Source organism: Erpetoichthys calabaricus, chromosome 3 (assembly GCF_900747795.2).
Source record: "Erpetoichthys calabaricus chromosome 3, fErpCal1.3, whole genome shotgun sequence".
NCBI classification, from domain to species: domain Eukaryota; kingdom Metazoa; phylum Chordata; class Cladistia; order Polypteriformes; family Polypteridae; genus Erpetoichthys; species Erpetoichthys calabaricus.
Genome location: NC_041396.2, coordinates 621,544 through 638,650, shown reverse-complemented (window position 1 = coordinate 638,650; position 17,107 = coordinate 621,544). Strand labels below are relative to the sequence as shown.

At 47.0% G+C, this 17,107-nt stretch overlaps 1 protein-coding gene across 3 annotated transcripts in view; it reads right to left on the bottom strand.

Moving 5' to 3' along the window:
* LOC114647694 (synaptotagmin-14-like) overlaps positions 1 to 17,107 on the bottom strand; it is a 77,358-nt gene that overhangs the window by 8,355 nt on the left and 51,896 nt on the right. For all 3 annotated transcript variants that reach the window (XM_051925442.1, XM_051925441.1, XM_051925440.1), the window contains 3 exons: positions 12,547 to 12,759; positions 6,733 to 7,004; positions 6,178 to 6,627 (listed from right to left, as the gene is read on the bottom strand). In XM_051925442.1, coding sequence (XP_051781402.1) covers positions 6,178 to 6,627; positions 6,733 to 7,004; positions 12,547 to 12,759 — 935 coding nt within the window. The remainder of the gene's footprint in view (positions 1 to 6,177; positions 6,628 to 6,732; positions 7,005 to 12,546; positions 12,760 to 17,107) is intronic.

Below are 17,107 nucleotides of genomic sequence, written 5' to 3'. Positions count from 1 at the left end.
TTGTGCTACTCATCTAAGACAAGTTGACATCGAAGTAATCATCATAGACCTCAGCGTTAACATTCACAGTGTGCCACCTATTGGAATGTATTTTATAATGCATATGGTAGTAAAATGTATTACATTTGTCTCTCCAACAGATGGTGCATCACAAACATTAGAAGTGATGAATGCACTGCATTCTTCATTCCAACAGATGGTGTCACAAAATCCACTGCATTTTTCCATTCCAACAGATGGTGCATCCCAAACATTAACACATTCTTTTTCGAATCCCATACCAAATGGCTTATATCAGAGACATACGTAAATAGAGTGGTGCACTGCAAACATTAACGCTGAGGTCTATGTTGATTACTTCGATCTCTAACTGGCCTTAGGTGGGTAGCACAGCCAGGATCAATGTACAGGAATCACATTGGCGCAGCATCAATGGTCCTTGCAGAACTTGTGAGCCATGGGGGCTCCTAGTGTGGACACCAGTGCTCCATCAAAGCTCCCACACACACGATGTGCCATCCTCTGCTTCTTGACAGCTTAATTTCAGCAGCCAGGCCAGGCACACTGAAAGACCCTCAATGGCATCTCCTTCTTGATTGCCCGACAGTGAAAGGAGCCAAGCTGGAGTCACATGGGACACACTGAAGCTTTACAAAGGAAAAGGCAAACTGGAATAAAAGGAACAATGCAGAGGGGGCTAATCCCAGTCAAGTCCATGAGTCATTCCGGGGGTCTGCCCTCAGTAGGGTGGCAAAATGAGAGCTGAAACAAATCAGATAAATGAAGGACAAACTCCATGAAGAGCTGTGAAGGGGGCACGCTGGCCTCCCAGGATGTGACGTTGAGACCCCCGCAGTCAGACCATCAATGGGATTAGCGCCTCCTCTGCAGGCCTTTACTTCCTCTCATTTATGTTCGATTGAAATGCCCTTTATTAGGTGATTAGTGCCATCTGTTACCATTAAAAATGCAGCGCTTTTCATGAGCACACGTGACAAAGCCGTGGAATGTGTGTGTCGAGAAGGACGTTCTTGAGGAGTTGGGGACCACCGTTCAATTCGCCGGAATTAACTGGAAGTGTCGTCTAAGCGCCAGACCAGTAGGCCCTGATTACCAGATTATTCTTTGGGGTCCGCTGGCATTTCGAGAGCTCAGGACTAATCTATTAGCCCTAAACAAATGTCGTGGGGCCGGGGGGCTTCATGAGGTTCCCCTCTCCCACTGGGGAGTGCTGGGCCTTGGCCTGACTCTGCAATGAAGGCCCAGGATGTTTCCACGGGGCGGAGGGGTGGCAGGTGGTCTTGCTGTATGATGGTTTGAGTGGGACGACTTGGTGATTTGCTGTCAGGTTTGCTCATTTGGAGTTCTTAGGTTTCATGTCTTAAGTTATTTCTGCTGGTGACATTTGGAGTGCTGTAATTGTGTTTAAAATGTTCTCATGTCCCTTGTATTTTGTGGGTGGAGCCACTAAGAGGCGGGGCCACAGTGATGTCATATGCCCCAAGCCCCTCCCTCTGGTAATGCAAGTCTGCTGAGAAGGCCCGGGAGCCGCAGGTGACTCGTTTATTGTGGACGTCGGACGTTTTGGACATTTTGTGCCCATCTTTGGAGTGGCCGGTGTGGCATGCTGGTTAAGGCTTGCAGTTCAGACCCTGAGGCTGTGGCTTCAAATCCCACTCCTGTCACTGTGTCACCCTCACTGAGTCACTTCCCCTGCTTGTGATCCAATTGGAAAGACAGAAACGTCTGTCACTTGGCGAAAGTCCCCTTGGCTGACGGCGTCGGACCACACGAGTGTTTTGGGGGTTTGTGCGCGTGTTTTGAGTGGTACTGATTGGCGAATCACCTCGTTACACAGATGCCCGATATCCGCTGCCCAAATACTCAATTCACTCTTAACACTGGCTACGTTTACAGTGACATGTGAATTAACACGCATGACTCAATAAAAAAATAAATAAATAAAAATGCGAATTCACAAAACAGGGTGGTCCCACGAGAAACGCGGGTGGGCAGGGACCTCACTGGGCACTACACGGGCACTGTGTCTGCACCAGCTGCTGTGGAGCTGTTTCCACGGTGCCCTGATTAACGGTGATGGCCGACAAGAGTTGGGGGTCTGTGATGCAAATGACGTCACCCGCCACATGGCACATTTCTGTCACAGCACCACAAACGCAATGCAGGCTTCAGAGTTAATAATTAATATTACATAAGCGGCAGGGCCGGCTAGGAAACAAAGAAACTCACAAATTCACAACAAAGAGTCGAGTTTTGTGAATTGACGCTCAGCTCATTCACTCATCCTGGGTGTTCCTGTACTTCTCTCAGTGGGCGGAGGTGCCCGCCAGCTAAATGGGCATCGCCACGTGTGACGTTTCACACACATTGGACCGGTGACCAGGGCCATCTTAACTTATGGGCACAACGGGCACTGGCTGGGGACCCCCGGAACCCACGATGTTTCTGTTTTGCTATTGAAACAGGGACCCCCGCGCATTGCTTTGCCTGGGGGGCTATGATGCTGGATGACACCCATCCAGTTTGTAATCCAGCAGTCCCCCCCCCCCCCGCGACTACAATACATGCCCCCCACTGATGAGTGAAGTCCACAGATAATCCTGAACCTAAATATACAGTCAATCCACGGGGGTGTCGGAGACGAGACGGGCGGCTCTGCACGGCTGACTGATGGAGCTCACCATCCAATCGGTGGTCCGTACTAAGGGGAGGGGCTTAATCAGGGTGAGTGTGTGACCCACACTTACTAGGGAACAACTGCATCTTGAACGGGGCTCAACGGCCCCCCCACGCCACTCAGTGCCACACTCGAGCGGCCCCCCGAGGTTATGGCTGCTGTCTGATTGGCCTTTTCTGCTCTGCACATTTCACTTCCCACTTCAGGAGATGCGGACAATCGAATGCATCGCCAGGTCGGACTTCCTTAAGCACAATGAAACTTGTGAGGAGAGCAGCTGTAGTGTGGCAACAACGAGGGGGGGGGGGCAGGAGTGGGGGACGTCATAAATGGGGGACAATGGGGTCATTCATGCTGGGGACGGCTCGACAGTTAATTTGATGTTAAGAAGTTTTCATTTTTGGAGTCTTTGATGTAATATTTTTAAAACACAGATAACTGAACCCACGGATTGAGGTGCGGACCCCGTGTTGTCTAAATGTCTTTGCCCTGAGGCCCGAGGGTAGAACACGGTCGCCATCCTCATGACAGACCCCTGAAGGACATCGGCCGATTTCGGCTCCAGCTGTGGTTCTCACGCTCAGTCACAGTGCCCCCTGTGGCTGCAGGGCCTCATTTGAACTGAAGACGTTGGCAGGGTGCCATTGCTTCTTTCTCCCAGCGTGACGTTCACACTTACAAGAAGGTGACAAGATGGTATTTTGCTTCTTTAGCTTTGAAAATTTTAACTATTCCATTTTCTTTTTTGCGTGACGTTTGCTTTTTAAATGACGTTCAAAACCTGACAAGTGGTGCTGAGCCCAGTAGAGCAAAAACACAGAGCCGCGTAATTAAACTTTATATAAAAGAGGTCTGCATGTCTCTCTATGTGTCCAGTCAGTTGCTGTGTCAATGTCATTCCAACAGATGGCGCATCACAAACATTAACACTGCTTTTATGGTATATAACTGAGATAAAAGAACTGCATTTGTCTTTCCAACAGGTGGCGCATCACAAACATTGCCACTGGTTTTATGGTATATAACTAAGATATAGGCATTGCATTTGTCATTCCAGCAGATGGCGCATCAGAGACGTTTAATAATAAAATGCATTACTTTTGTCATTCAACAGGTGGCGCATCACACACATTAATACTGCTTTTATAGTATATAACTGAGATAAAAGAAATGCATTTGTCTTTCCAACAGTTGGCACATCACAAACATTGCCACTGGTTTTATGGTATATAACTGAGATAAAAGAATTGCATTTATCTTTTCAACAGATGGCGCATCACAAACATTGCCACTAGTTTTATGGAATATAACTGAAATATAGGCATTGCATTTGTCATTCCAGCAGATGGCGCATCAGAGACGTTTAATAATAAAATGCATTACTTTCATCATTCCAACAGGTGGTGCATCACACACATTAATACTGCTTTTATAGTATATAACTGAGATAAAAGAACTGCATTTGTCTTTCCAGCAGTTGGCGCATCACAAACATTACCACTGGTTTTAAGGTATATAACTGAGATAAAAGAACTGCATTTGTCTTTCCAACAGTTGGCGCATCACAAACATTGCCACTGGTTTGATAGAATATAACTGAGATAAAAGAACTGCATTTGTCTTCCAACAGTTGGCGCATCACAAACATTGCCACTGGTTTGATAGAATATAACTGAGATAAAAGAACTGCATTTGTCTTTCCAACAGTTGGCGCATCACAAACATTGCCACTGGTTTTATGGAATATAACTGAAATATAGGCATTGCATTTGTCATTCCAGCAGATGGCACATTAGAGACGTTTAATAATAAAATTCATTACTTTCGTCATTCCAACAGGTGGCGCATGACACACATTAATACTGCTTTTATGGTATATAACTGAGATAAAGGAATTGCATTTGTCTTTCCAGCACATGGCACATCACAAACATTTTGTAGGAATGCATTTTATTACTGCAAAGGTTTAGGATGCTCCATCTGTTGGAATGTCATTTTTTTCTTTTTTTTTCCAGGCAGGGTTGTTGGGGGGTGCTGGAGCCTATCCCAGCCAGCAAAGGCCACAAGGCAGGAGCAAACCCTGGACAGGGAGCCAGTCCATCACAGAGTGAGCACACATCCACACCCAAGCACACACACCGGCCAACTTAGGATCCCCAGTCCACCTAGCTTGTGTGTCTTTGGACTGTGGAAGAAAACCAAACCACCCGGAGGAAGTCCACACAGACAGAGAGAGAACATGCAAACTCCACGTATGGAGGACCCAGGACGCAATGCCTGGACTCCTTACTGCTATCACTGCGCCCCCGTGGTCTACGTTGATTACTGAGATGTCCCCCCGTCTGAGACGAGCAGCACAGCGAGTAGGCCATACAAGAATGAAGGTGTGAGACAAAGCAGCAGAGATCAAGATCAAGTGGGCACAAGGCAGTAGAATGACGCCTACCACCAGAGTAATACCCTCAAATCCACATTGGCACAAGAGTCGCCATCTTGTAGGACAGAAGCTGAGCAGGTCCTCAGTGCTTAATGAACAGGGGTGTCTTCAAGTGACCTGGGCTCACCGAGGATGGACTTCCCATAATGCACCAGAACTGTGTGACGGCATGATTGTCACCTCACGGGGTCCGTGAAGTGGATTTGAGCCAGCGATGACGTGCGTGTGACTTTTCTTTTGATCTCGCCGTTGACGGTCCTCCTCTGGACTCTCAGGTTCGACCTCGGCTTTGATTTTCTGACGAATTTAGAGAAGGAAAGAAAAAATCGCCCAAGAGGAGGTCGCAGAGCAGATTTCAACGTGACACGGTGGTGGCACACGGTGGAAACAAGACGGAGACGACAGCAGCGAGGGACACGGCGGCGTGTGCCTCAGTAAAGAGAAAAGGAGCCACGGATTGGCGATCCTAAATTGTCCCTAGTGTGTGTGCTTGGTGTGTGTGCCCTGCGGTGGGCTGGCACCCTGCCCGGGGTTTGTTTCCTGCCTTGCGCCCTGTGCTGGCTGGGATTGGCTCCAGCAGACACCCGCGACCCTGTAGTTAGGATATAGCGGGATGGATAATCTTTTTAATGGCAGGAGAGAACGTCCAGTGAGGTGTTTGTGGTCCGGCTTTGAGCACATATGCACACCACAGAAGCCCCCCATTGTCACCGGTGGAGACCAGCCATGTCTCCCACAAGGTAAACAATCCAGAAGTGTGAGAAGGTCCCGGTCCTACAGACGAGAGCCTTCTGAGGCATCATCAGGGCCACCATTACTGAGACTGAATTGGCAAAGCTGGCATCCTACTACCACAACACCAGAATGTCCGCCTGTGACAAGAAACGCTGAATGACAGCCGCGCCCGTACTCAAGGGTGCCCCCCAGTGGTCAGAGCAGGCCGTGAACGGCTCTCCCCCAAAGCCCTACCTTACCTTTCACAGACCTCGGTGACACTCACTGAACAATCGACTACCGGGAGACCCCTCGTTGTCATAGTTACCGTGAGAGTGCAGCAAGGCTCCAGGATAACGGGCACCGACATCTTGCCTTGCAGGTTAAGCTTGGTGAGGTAGAAGATCTTCTCGCCCACCACCTTCTCCTTCTTCATGCGTCGCATGCTGTAAAGGCGGAAGCGGACCGCGTAGTTGCCGATCATCTCGGACTCGATTCGGTTGAACTTGAACGTCTCCATGAAGACGGGGCTCGGCCCCCTCTGGATGCCAGTCTTTGCTCGCTGCTTTTTTGTGGGCAGTAGGACCAGGTGGATCTGCCAGGAGGTGTTCCCCAGCCGACTCAGGGGGGAGATGTCTGTCACCGCTGTCACCGTGACTATGAGCCGTTGTTCCTGGGAGTCGTAGTCGAGCACAACGTCCAGAGTGCCACACTTTGCCATTGTCTCCGGCTCAAAGGATTTTGGGAGCAAAGAAGCAGATCCACGGGCCGACATATCCTGAAAGAGAGCAATGCGGACCAAGACTGTGAGGAAGGACAAACCCCCCAAAGCCCCCCGACCCGGAGGATGGCACTCGACAGACTTAGGCCCCGTGTCACTCACCTCTGGGCTGAGGACAGCCGTGCTGTCGCTGGGGACATCTTCTTCGTAGCCCTTGTTGAGGTAGCTCTCGGTCTCGTGGCCAGCGCTGCCCTCACTGGGACACTTGCCGTAGGAGCGCCGGGGGCTGTCGCTGCAGTGGGAGAGCTCACACTTGCCGTCCCCCAAGTCTGACGGGGTGCAGGAGAGCCGAGGGGACCCGTCCTCGTCCTGATAGGGAGGCGGCTGCAGCTCGTCTAATGGGGGTGTCCTCCTCATCCTCTGGATGCAGTTCACTGTTGGGTAAGAATACATGCAGTCTGGTGAGGGGGGGTAGTGAAGGAGACAGGAGGGCAGATGGAGAGGCCGGACCCCCAAGTACCCCACCGAGACCTCCGGACACGGACAGTGAAGTTGTCACGTGAAGCCCCCAGGTGCACACTTTGTGAATGCTGGTGTTATTATCCCCATTTGGGACGCCTCCTGGGTGACCTTTGCATGTCGTCCTTGTCACCTCAGTCCTTTAAGGACACCAGGCGGCCATTCATAAATTAGGGCTCACGTGACTTAAACTGTCTGGAGCTTCTGAAAGGCCCAGGTGAGAAGTACATGGTGGGGGGGTCTCATAAACCTGTGGATCCCTGAGAGCTTCAAACTCCAAATCATTTTAAAAGCAGGCAGGGGTGTTAAAAGGCGCCCTGTGCTCATTTCTGAGTTTCTGAGAGATTTTGATATTAAAAAAGGGGCAGAGAGCCCCTCATGAGCAGGGCAGGAAGGCAGTGGGCGGGGCCATATGTTTGAGTGGCAGGGGCCTGGGAGGGGCCAGACGTTTGCGCAATAGCAGCCTGGGCGGGGCTTGCTGTTTAAGTGGCAGTGGCCCAAAGTGTGAGATGATGTCCATCTCGGTGACAACTTGGTGTAAAATGCCAGTGGCCGATACTGTGGTGCCAGCATTGTCCAGGCAGGGGATGGCATAGACCATAGATTACTTGGATGAAGCCAAGTTGGCAAGGCTGCCATGAAGACTTCAAGTGCCAGCAGTCAGTGGGAGAGCACAGGGGCTGGTAGGGGGTCGTAGGGTCACTCCGTTCATTCACTGTCACTTTTGACACCAGGGATGCCAACTTAATGTTGGCCAAGTGAGGGACCTCAGTTCACGTTCCAGCTGGGACCCCAGAGATCTGCACATTTTCTGAAAGGGGTGCGTAACTCGGTGAAAGTCGCCATTCAACAAACGCTTTCACTTTCTCTGTTGTGGTTCTGAGGTGGCACCAGAACTTCAACAAATAACCCAAACAATACAATTGGTATTGATAACAAAAGGTTCATAAAAGACGATTTGTGCAAAGATAGAAAGAGACACGAATGGCACGTGCAGAGACTCACCAATCAGCCGCCACATTCCGACCAGTGCCAGGTGAAGTGAATCCCATCGATGATCTCGATACAACGTTGCCAGTCAAGGGGTGGCATACATTAGGCGGCAAGCAAACAGTCCGTTCTTGAAGTGAACGAGGGCATCTCCACAACGGCAGCTCTTGTGGGGTGGTCCTCCATGAAGGACAACCAGTGGCCAGACAACATGGACACCCAAAGCCCATGGATGCCCATGTGCCACACAAATCACTGAAAATCTTAATGGTGTCCATGGGAGGAAAGTATCAGAACACACAGTGCAGGATGCCCCCTGTCCACCACTGAAAGGGTCTACAATGGGACCCCTGAGGAATGGAGGATGGTGGCCTGCTCTGGTGAATCACGTTTTCTTTTAGGTCGTGCAGACAGCCAGGTGGGTGGGCATCATTTACCTGGTGAAGAGACGGCAGCGAGATGCACTCCAGCAGAGTCAGGGTGTGGCTCAGGGCAATGTTCTGCTGGGAGACCTGGGGTCTTGAAGGTCATGGACAATGGACTACTTACGTCCATCCCTTCATAACCACGGTATTCTCTGATGGCGCCGTGCCACTCTGTAAAAAGTGTTCAGGAATGCTTGGAGGAACATGAGGTCAAGGTGTTGGATTGACCCCCAGATTCCCCGGATCTCAGTCCAATCTATGGGATGTGCTGGAAAACATGGAGGCCCCACCTCATAAGTTACAGGACTTACAGGAGGTGCTGCTGACATCTCGGTGTCAGATACCTCAGGGGAGCCATCAGAGGTCTCTTGATGGGCCAGAGCAGCTGTGGTGGCAGGAGGGGGACCCTCACAATATTAGGCGATGCTTTTAATGTTATAGAGATATAAAGACGAAGGATAACAACAGACGACATAAAACGTAAAATGACGACAGCTTAGCTGAACTTTGCCTCTCCTACAGAACGAGGCGCCTGCCTTATGAATTGTGATCTTTCAATTCACATTGTCAAGATGGAGATGGAGATGTTCCTCAGTTCGTTGTGAATCTTCAACTATCCAAGTATGGCGCTGATCTGCTCGCCCCCCGCTAGAGCTGTTCCTGTGTGTGTGCGTCTGTGGTATCGCTGTCACTGTGACCGGGAGTGCAGCCACCAGGGACACTGCATGTGAATACGTCAGCCATTAGCCAGCTTTGTCCTGACTACTAAGCCACAGGTGACAAGCAGGTGGTGTAGGTGAAGCTCTTCTTCCTCTGCACACATTGAAGGCCCCTCAGTGCGTCCTTCTGTCTCAGTTTTAGGAGCTCCGCCCCTTCTTGGCCTTTGGTCACACCTGCTGGTTGCAGGTGGTACTGCAGGTTTACCTTTAAGGTTCTTGCCCACGGTGTCCTCGTGAAGTTATACCTGCTGGCTCAGCCGGTGGTCAGTTGTTAGGGCGGTGGACGCTGGGCTCTTCTGTATTCTTGTGTTTTCTCCACCTGGACATTTGACAGTCTTCCATTTTCCAGTCCAGCACCAGTTCCGCTTTGGAGCAGAAGTTGATCGCTCCTGCCGTTGGTGCCTAGGGGTCCCAGCTCCACAGAGGTGGGCTGAGCAGTCAGCTTGATGGAGGAAGCCCAGGCTTGGGATGTGCTGGGGTTCTCTAAAGGCAGGAGTGGACGGACATCTTGCTGTTGGATAATTGGGTGCACAGCTGCCCATCTCCTTTTGCTGGTGGACTATTGGAGTGAAGTTCTGTCCATCAAGGTTGCCAGTGTTTGAGTGATGGCACTTTGTTTGAGACTTAAATGGCACCTCAGAGAGCCACCTCTGGGGTGTCACTTGGCTTCTGACTGATCAGTTTGTCAGATAAGACACAGAGGCTGCATCTCTAAGAGAGGCCCAGCTAGGAAAAGCTGCCAGGACTTGTGTCCCAGGCATAGCACACAGATAATGCCAGTCTGCCCTAGCACTGCCAGGAGGAGGTGGGCACTTTGGGAGCAGAGCTGGGCTGGTCTTAGACAGTGGCTTTTCTCCACCATGGGTTGTGTTTGCCGACTGCTGACGTGTCCGTGTTTAATGTGATTTGTCAATTTAAGATGCGCACATCCGAAATCTCCGGGTCTCATGTGTTTCAGTGTTCAGCCACTGGGTGTCCCTAAATATCGCAGGGGATGTCACACACTGAGGCCGGACGAGCGCAAAATACAATGAGAAACCAAATCGGCAACAGAGCATCTGCAAAGCACGCAAAGCGATTTCTACACAATCACAGAACGTCACGGCGTGAAGGACGACGAAGGGACCCACTGGGACCGAATGTGTCACCCCAAGGCATCGGTGCCACACCAGGAAATGACAACGGTACTCAGAGTCACAACAAGGACACTCCGCAGAGATCCATACTCGCATATTACGAGTTACAACGACCTCTTAATATATTTATATACACAAGTATGAATGTACAAGTGCCATGAGCAACGGAAAGGCGCTATAAAAATAAAATGTCTTATTATTAAATAAGTTTAGTAAAGTTACAGTCACAAAGGGAGCAGACGCCCCCTGCTGGATACAAGAGTGTGTTTGTCCTCAACTTTACAATATCTAAAATATCCAATACAATATAAAAAATATCTATCTATCTATCTATCTATCTATCTATCTATCTATCTATCTATCTATCTATCTATCTATTATATAGTGCCTTTCACTCTATCTATCTATCTATCTATTATATAGTGCCTTTCACTCTATCTATCTATCTATCTATCTATCTATTATATAGCGTCTTTCACTCTATCTATCTATCTATCTATCTATCTATCTATCTATCTATCTATCTATCTATCATATAGCGCCTTTCACTCTATCTATCTATCTATCTATCTATCTATGTATCTATCTATCTATTATATAGTGCCTTTCACTCTATCTATCTATCTATCTATTATATAGTGCCTTTCACTCTATCTATCTATCTATCTATTATATAGTGCCTTTCACTCTATCTATCTATCTATCTATCTATCTATCTATCTATCTATCTATTATATAGTGCCTTTCACTCTATCTATCTATCTATCTATCTATGATATAGTGCCTTTCACTCTATCTATCTATCTATCTATCTATCTATCTATCTATCTATCTATCTATCTATCTATCATATAGCGTCTTTCACTCTATCTATCTATCTATCTATCTATCTATCTATCTATTATATAGTGCCTTTCACTCTATCTATCCATCTATCTATCTATCATATAGTGCCTTTCACTCTATCTATCTATCTATCTATCTATTATATAGTGCCTTTCACTCTATCTATCTATCTATCTATCTATCTATCTATCTATGATATAGTGCCTTTCACTCTATCTATCTATCTATCTATCTATCTATCTATCTATTATATAGTGCCTTTCACTCTATCTATCTATCTATCTATCTATGATATAGTGCCTTTCACTCTATCTATCTATCTATCTATCTATCTATCTATCTATCTATCTATCTTCTATCTATCTATCTATCTATCATATAGCGCCTTTCACTCTATCTATCTATCTATCTATCTATCTATCTATCTATCTATCTATCTATCTATCTATCTATTATATAGTGCCTTTCACTCTATCTATCTATCTATCTATCTATGATATAGTGCCTTTCACTCTATCTATCTATCTATCTATGATATATTGCCTTTCACTCTATCTATCTGGCACACATAGCTGAGGTTGACCACCCCTGCTCTAGATGCTAATGCCATAAGAATGCCACGATATGCGGCAGCAGTGGCACACCCGGTGGGCTCATTTTCTCGTGTCACATGCAGGCGCATCTGCTGTTTCCTGATAGCCTGAAGGGGCGGGTCAGTGGATGGGCTGGCCAATCACGTCCTTTTTTCTGCCAGTCCAATCACAATGCTTCCCAATACATCCCACCCATCAGTGTCAAGCCAAAGCCTGGCAGTGGGGTAGAAGTGTGCCCTCCAGGGGGGCACCATTCCCGTCTTCTTATTGTGGAGGACCATTCAAAGGAGAGAGGACACTAAGGGACACACCGCCTGGTCAGGCAGCCCACTCACCTTACAAAGTTCACCGGGGTCAGTGAAGCTGCTTGATGGACTGAATGGTCGGCCTGCTTTGGTAATGGAGGTGGAGCAGGGCAGCAGGGGGGCGCTCTGCCCTCACAGTCTATGGGATGTTTCTTGCGTCTCCATGAAGTCTTTGCATGACAGGCTGTGATATTTGGCCAGTGGTCCCCCCTAACTGGTCCTGCTGGGAATCAGCAGAAGGGGGACATGTGTGTTCAAAGATGGACTGGCGCCCCCTCCAGGCCACAAGTGAAACTGAAAACATGAACATGAAACGTGGAGCCAAACACCAGCAGGGACTGTGCTGCCATCCCATCAGAAGTAAATCTGGAAAGGTGGCGAGCGTGGCGGGCCAGCATGCAGGCGGAGGCGGCACGTCGGACGAGGCATGCAGGAGGTCTTACCGTCTTCGGTGGACGCCTCGCTGCTGTAGCCGTCGTACTCTGCAGGCAGCGACGTGTACTTCTGCCGGGTCTCCCAGACGTATCCCTTCGGGTGGCGCCCATCGGTGGCGCGGCTGCCCTGCGACCGGCTGACCGCCTCCTGGTATTTCCCCAGGATGTCGTCTTCGCTCTCCGAGGAGGAGCCGCGCAGATCCCCGTCGGGGTAATTGCTGTCTGCAGGCACAAGAGAGGAGCGTCAGAGGCCAAAGTGGTGTCCCCAGGGGTCAGCAGAGGGGGCACTAAAGACCTGCATTGGTTCACGTGGCGACCTGTAGGTGGGCTTGTGAGGTGCCCTGCCACAGTTCTACACACAGGTCCACCTGGACGTCCCTAAACGATGACCAAGCCATTCGAGTTCCTCCAGTCACCTTCTAGAAGGTGGGCCACAGCAGAGGGTCTGACTGGAATGGGGGGGGGTTCAGTTTGAGGTTTGTAATGAATTTTCAAGCCTTTCTGATCGCATGTCCTGACTTTGTCACTGCGGGTCACTGAGTGTCACTTGATGAGTCAGAGCTGCCAGATGTCACCACGTGCAGTGAAGGCTGCAGCAGCATGAAGTGTGCAGAGACTGAGGGGTCCGAGGACGTGACGAGTCCACTGACGACAGAGCAGAAGAAGACACCAGAGGAAAGAGAGCACAGTTGGAGCTCTGGAGACCCCCACAGACTGAGACCCCAAGTACACCGAGAGCTGGGGAGTGAAGCACTCGTCTCATGTCGTATCTCGTCTCGTATCTCGTCTCGTCTTCCCAAAGTGCCCTCCCGGTGAGGGTCGCCCGTTAAACGATCCCACCGCACCTTTTTACAGATTTCGGTGGTTTTGTCTTTCAGACCTTTGACAAACAATCGATGACATCTGAAAGTGACGTCAAACAGGACGGAGAATTCGAGGGCCGTGTGGATCTGTGAACTGCCAGCCGGGCGCGGTCTGCTCGGGGATGAGGGACAGGGACAGACTGGGGTGACACGGTCACAGGTCGCCGTCCCCTCTTTAAAGCAGAGGGCCTCTGATGTCACTTCTGCTCCAACCAAGGAAGCCCCGCCTCTTCCAGCATGGCTGCTTTTTAACTACGCATGTGCCACACCAGAAGCGGGCATTCCAAATAGGAGCAGACTTTAACGTGGGTGGGGCTGCCATCTCCAGGGGCACATTGGATTTATGTCACCGTTTTCTTTTTTAGCACCGTGCTGTGTGATGTGACTTTCACTGTGGACCCCAACACTTGAATGGCGCACCTTTACGTTCATCACGGAACACAAACGGCCCCAAAACACCTCATATATTTATAACAAATGCAATCAAATATCAACATCCTTAAACTTCAAAAACTAAAGAATAAAATTAGAGCCATCAACATCAACTCCATTGAATAACCCAACTCAACCATCCACCACGCGCCCACACCGAGCCGCAGGCCTGAATAACCCTCATGTGCCAGGGTCTCTCACACAATTACTTGGCAACCACTGAGCCCTGAACCTTCACCTTGGTCTTCATGGAAATCTTATGACCTGATGGTACTGCTAATCCAAAACATGTGAGATGGCGCCAACCTCGCCAAAGTGACCTGCACTCGGGAGGTTTGTTACAGCAGAGTGACAGGGAAATCAAGTGACATGACGGCAGAGAATGAAGACCAGCGACATCTGATGAGCGTCAAGCAAACTGCAGCAACTCATGACATCATGTGACTGCCGAACAACTCGCTTTATCACATGTGCATAAAGGATGGCATGGAGATCTGTGCTTGTGTACAACTGCAGACTGAGAGCTAATCACCATAATGTCACGAGAAAGAAGAAGAGGAGCAGCGACATCTGCTGAGCGTTGTGCTTCAATCCTGACTGGGCTTCGGCTCTCCCCTTTGTGTCTGTTTCTATATTAACTGTGGATTATTTAGTTTCTATGTGTTGATGTGCCTTCTGTTACCTCCCTTGTGCTTTGTCGGTGGTCCACCAAGAGGCGGGACCACCAGCCCATAACCACAAGGGACTGCCCTCTGCCCTGTGAAGGCTTAGGAAAACCCACAGTCCCCTACGGTTCATTGAATGGCGGTGGTGGTGACTTTCTCTGTCATTTTTCTCTGTTTTTATGGATTTTGAACCCTTGCTTTCTTATTAGTTCTCTTTGGATTTGTGTGCTCAGACTTTGCTTGCTTGTAAATTGCTTTATTCGGGCAACTCCTTATGCCTTTTGTGCTCTTTGGGACTCGGATCACTACAGAGCATGTCAATAAAATAAATCTTTTAATTTATAAAGACTCCTTATTGTCCCTTTTTCTGACTTTCCGTGCTTTGACGGCTTTCCTCCCTTCTGATGGGCATTTTGAGCAGTTTTGGGACTCGTTAGGTCATAAGAGTGAAATCAAGCAAATCACAGAAGGCACTTTAGTGACCAGAAGAGAGAAGTCATCAGAAGATGTGACTCTAAAGCACCAAGTCACACAAGAAGCCACCATGAAGGACAGCGTAAGGGAGCAACAGGCAAACACGATGGCACAGCCACGTGAGACAAAGGACAGCACACACAATGTGACAAGGACGACAGGACAGAAGACAACTATGTGACAAAGACCCAGAAAGAATGAGCAGACAAGATGGTGACACACACCGACAAGTAAGAAGTAATCCTGAGTATGGCGGCCGGTGGTCCGCATGGCTTACAAGTAATTCATAAATTAGCCGTCCTGCCTCACTGAAGCTAATCCTGTCTACTCAAAAAATGACTTTCAAGAAATCCAAACTCCTCACCAACGCACATGGGCCTGACTTCCAAAATTCATGGGTGTGAAAGGCGCCATATAATAGATAGATAGATAGATAGATAGATAGATAGATAGATAGATAGATAGATAGATAGATAGATAGACTGAAAGGCACTATATAATAGATAGATAGATAGATAGATAGATAGATAGATAGATAGATAGATAGATAGATAGATAGATAGATAGATAGATAGACTGAAAGGCACTATATAATAGATAGATAGATAGATAGATAGATAGATAGATAGATAGATAGATAGATAGATAGATAGATAGATAGATAGATAGGGTGAAAGGTGCTATATAATAGATAGATAGATAGATAGATAGATAGATAGATAGATAGATAGATAGATAGAGTGAAAGGCGCTATATAATAGATAGATAGATAGATAGATAGATAGATAGATAGATAGATAGATAGATAGATAGATAGATAGATAGATAGATAGGGTGAAAGGTGCTATATAATAGATAGATAGATAGATAGATAGATAGATAGATAGATAGATAGATAGATAGATAGATAGATAGATAGATAGATAGATAGGGTGAAAGGTGCTATATAATAGATAGATAGATAGATAGATAGATAGATAGATAGATAGATAGATAGATAGATAGATAGATAGATAGACTGAAAGGCACTATATAATAGATAGATAGATAGATAGATAGATAGATAGATAGATAGATAGATAGATAGATAGATAGATAGATAGATAGATAGATAGATAGATAGGGTGAAAGGTGCTATATAATAGATAGATAGATAGATAGATAGATAGATAGATAGATAGATAGATAGATAGATAGATAGATAGAGTGAAAGGCGCTATATAATAGATAGATAGATAGATAGATAGATAGATAGATAGATAGATAGATAGATAGAGTGAAAGGTGCTATATGATAGATAGATAGATAGATAGATAGATAGATAGATAGATAGATAGATAGATAGATAGATAGATAGATAGATAGATAGATAGAGTGAAAGGCACTATATAATAGATAGATAGATAGATAGATAGATAGATAGATAGATAGATAGATAGATAGATAGATAGATAGATAGATAGATAGGGTGAAAGGTGCTATATAATAGATAGATAGATAGATAGATAGATAGATAGATAGATAGATAGATAGATAGATAGATAGATAGATAGATAGAGTGAAAGGCGCTATATAATAGATAGATAGATAGATAGATAGATAGATAGATAGATAGATAGATAGATAGATAGATAGATAGGGTGAAAGGTGCTATATAATAGATAGATAGATAGATAGAGTGAAAGGTGTGATAGATAGATAGATAGATAGATAGATAGATAGATAGATAGATAGATAGATAGATAGATAGATAGATAGAGTGAAAGGCACTATATAATAGATAGATAGATAGATAGAGTGAAAGGTGTGATAGATAGATAGATAGATAGATAGATAGATAGATAGATAGATAGATAGATAGAGTGAAAGGCACTATATAATAGATAGATAGATAGATAGATAGATAGATAGATAGATAGATAGATAGATAGATAGATAGATAGAGTGAAAGGCGCTATATGATAGATTGATAGATAGATAGATAGATAGATAGATAGATAGATAGATAGATAGATAGATAGAGTGAAAGGCGCTATATGATAGATAGATAGATAGATAGATAGATAGATAGATAGATAGATAGATAGATAGATAGATAGATAGATAGAGTGAAAGGCGCTATATGATAGATAGATA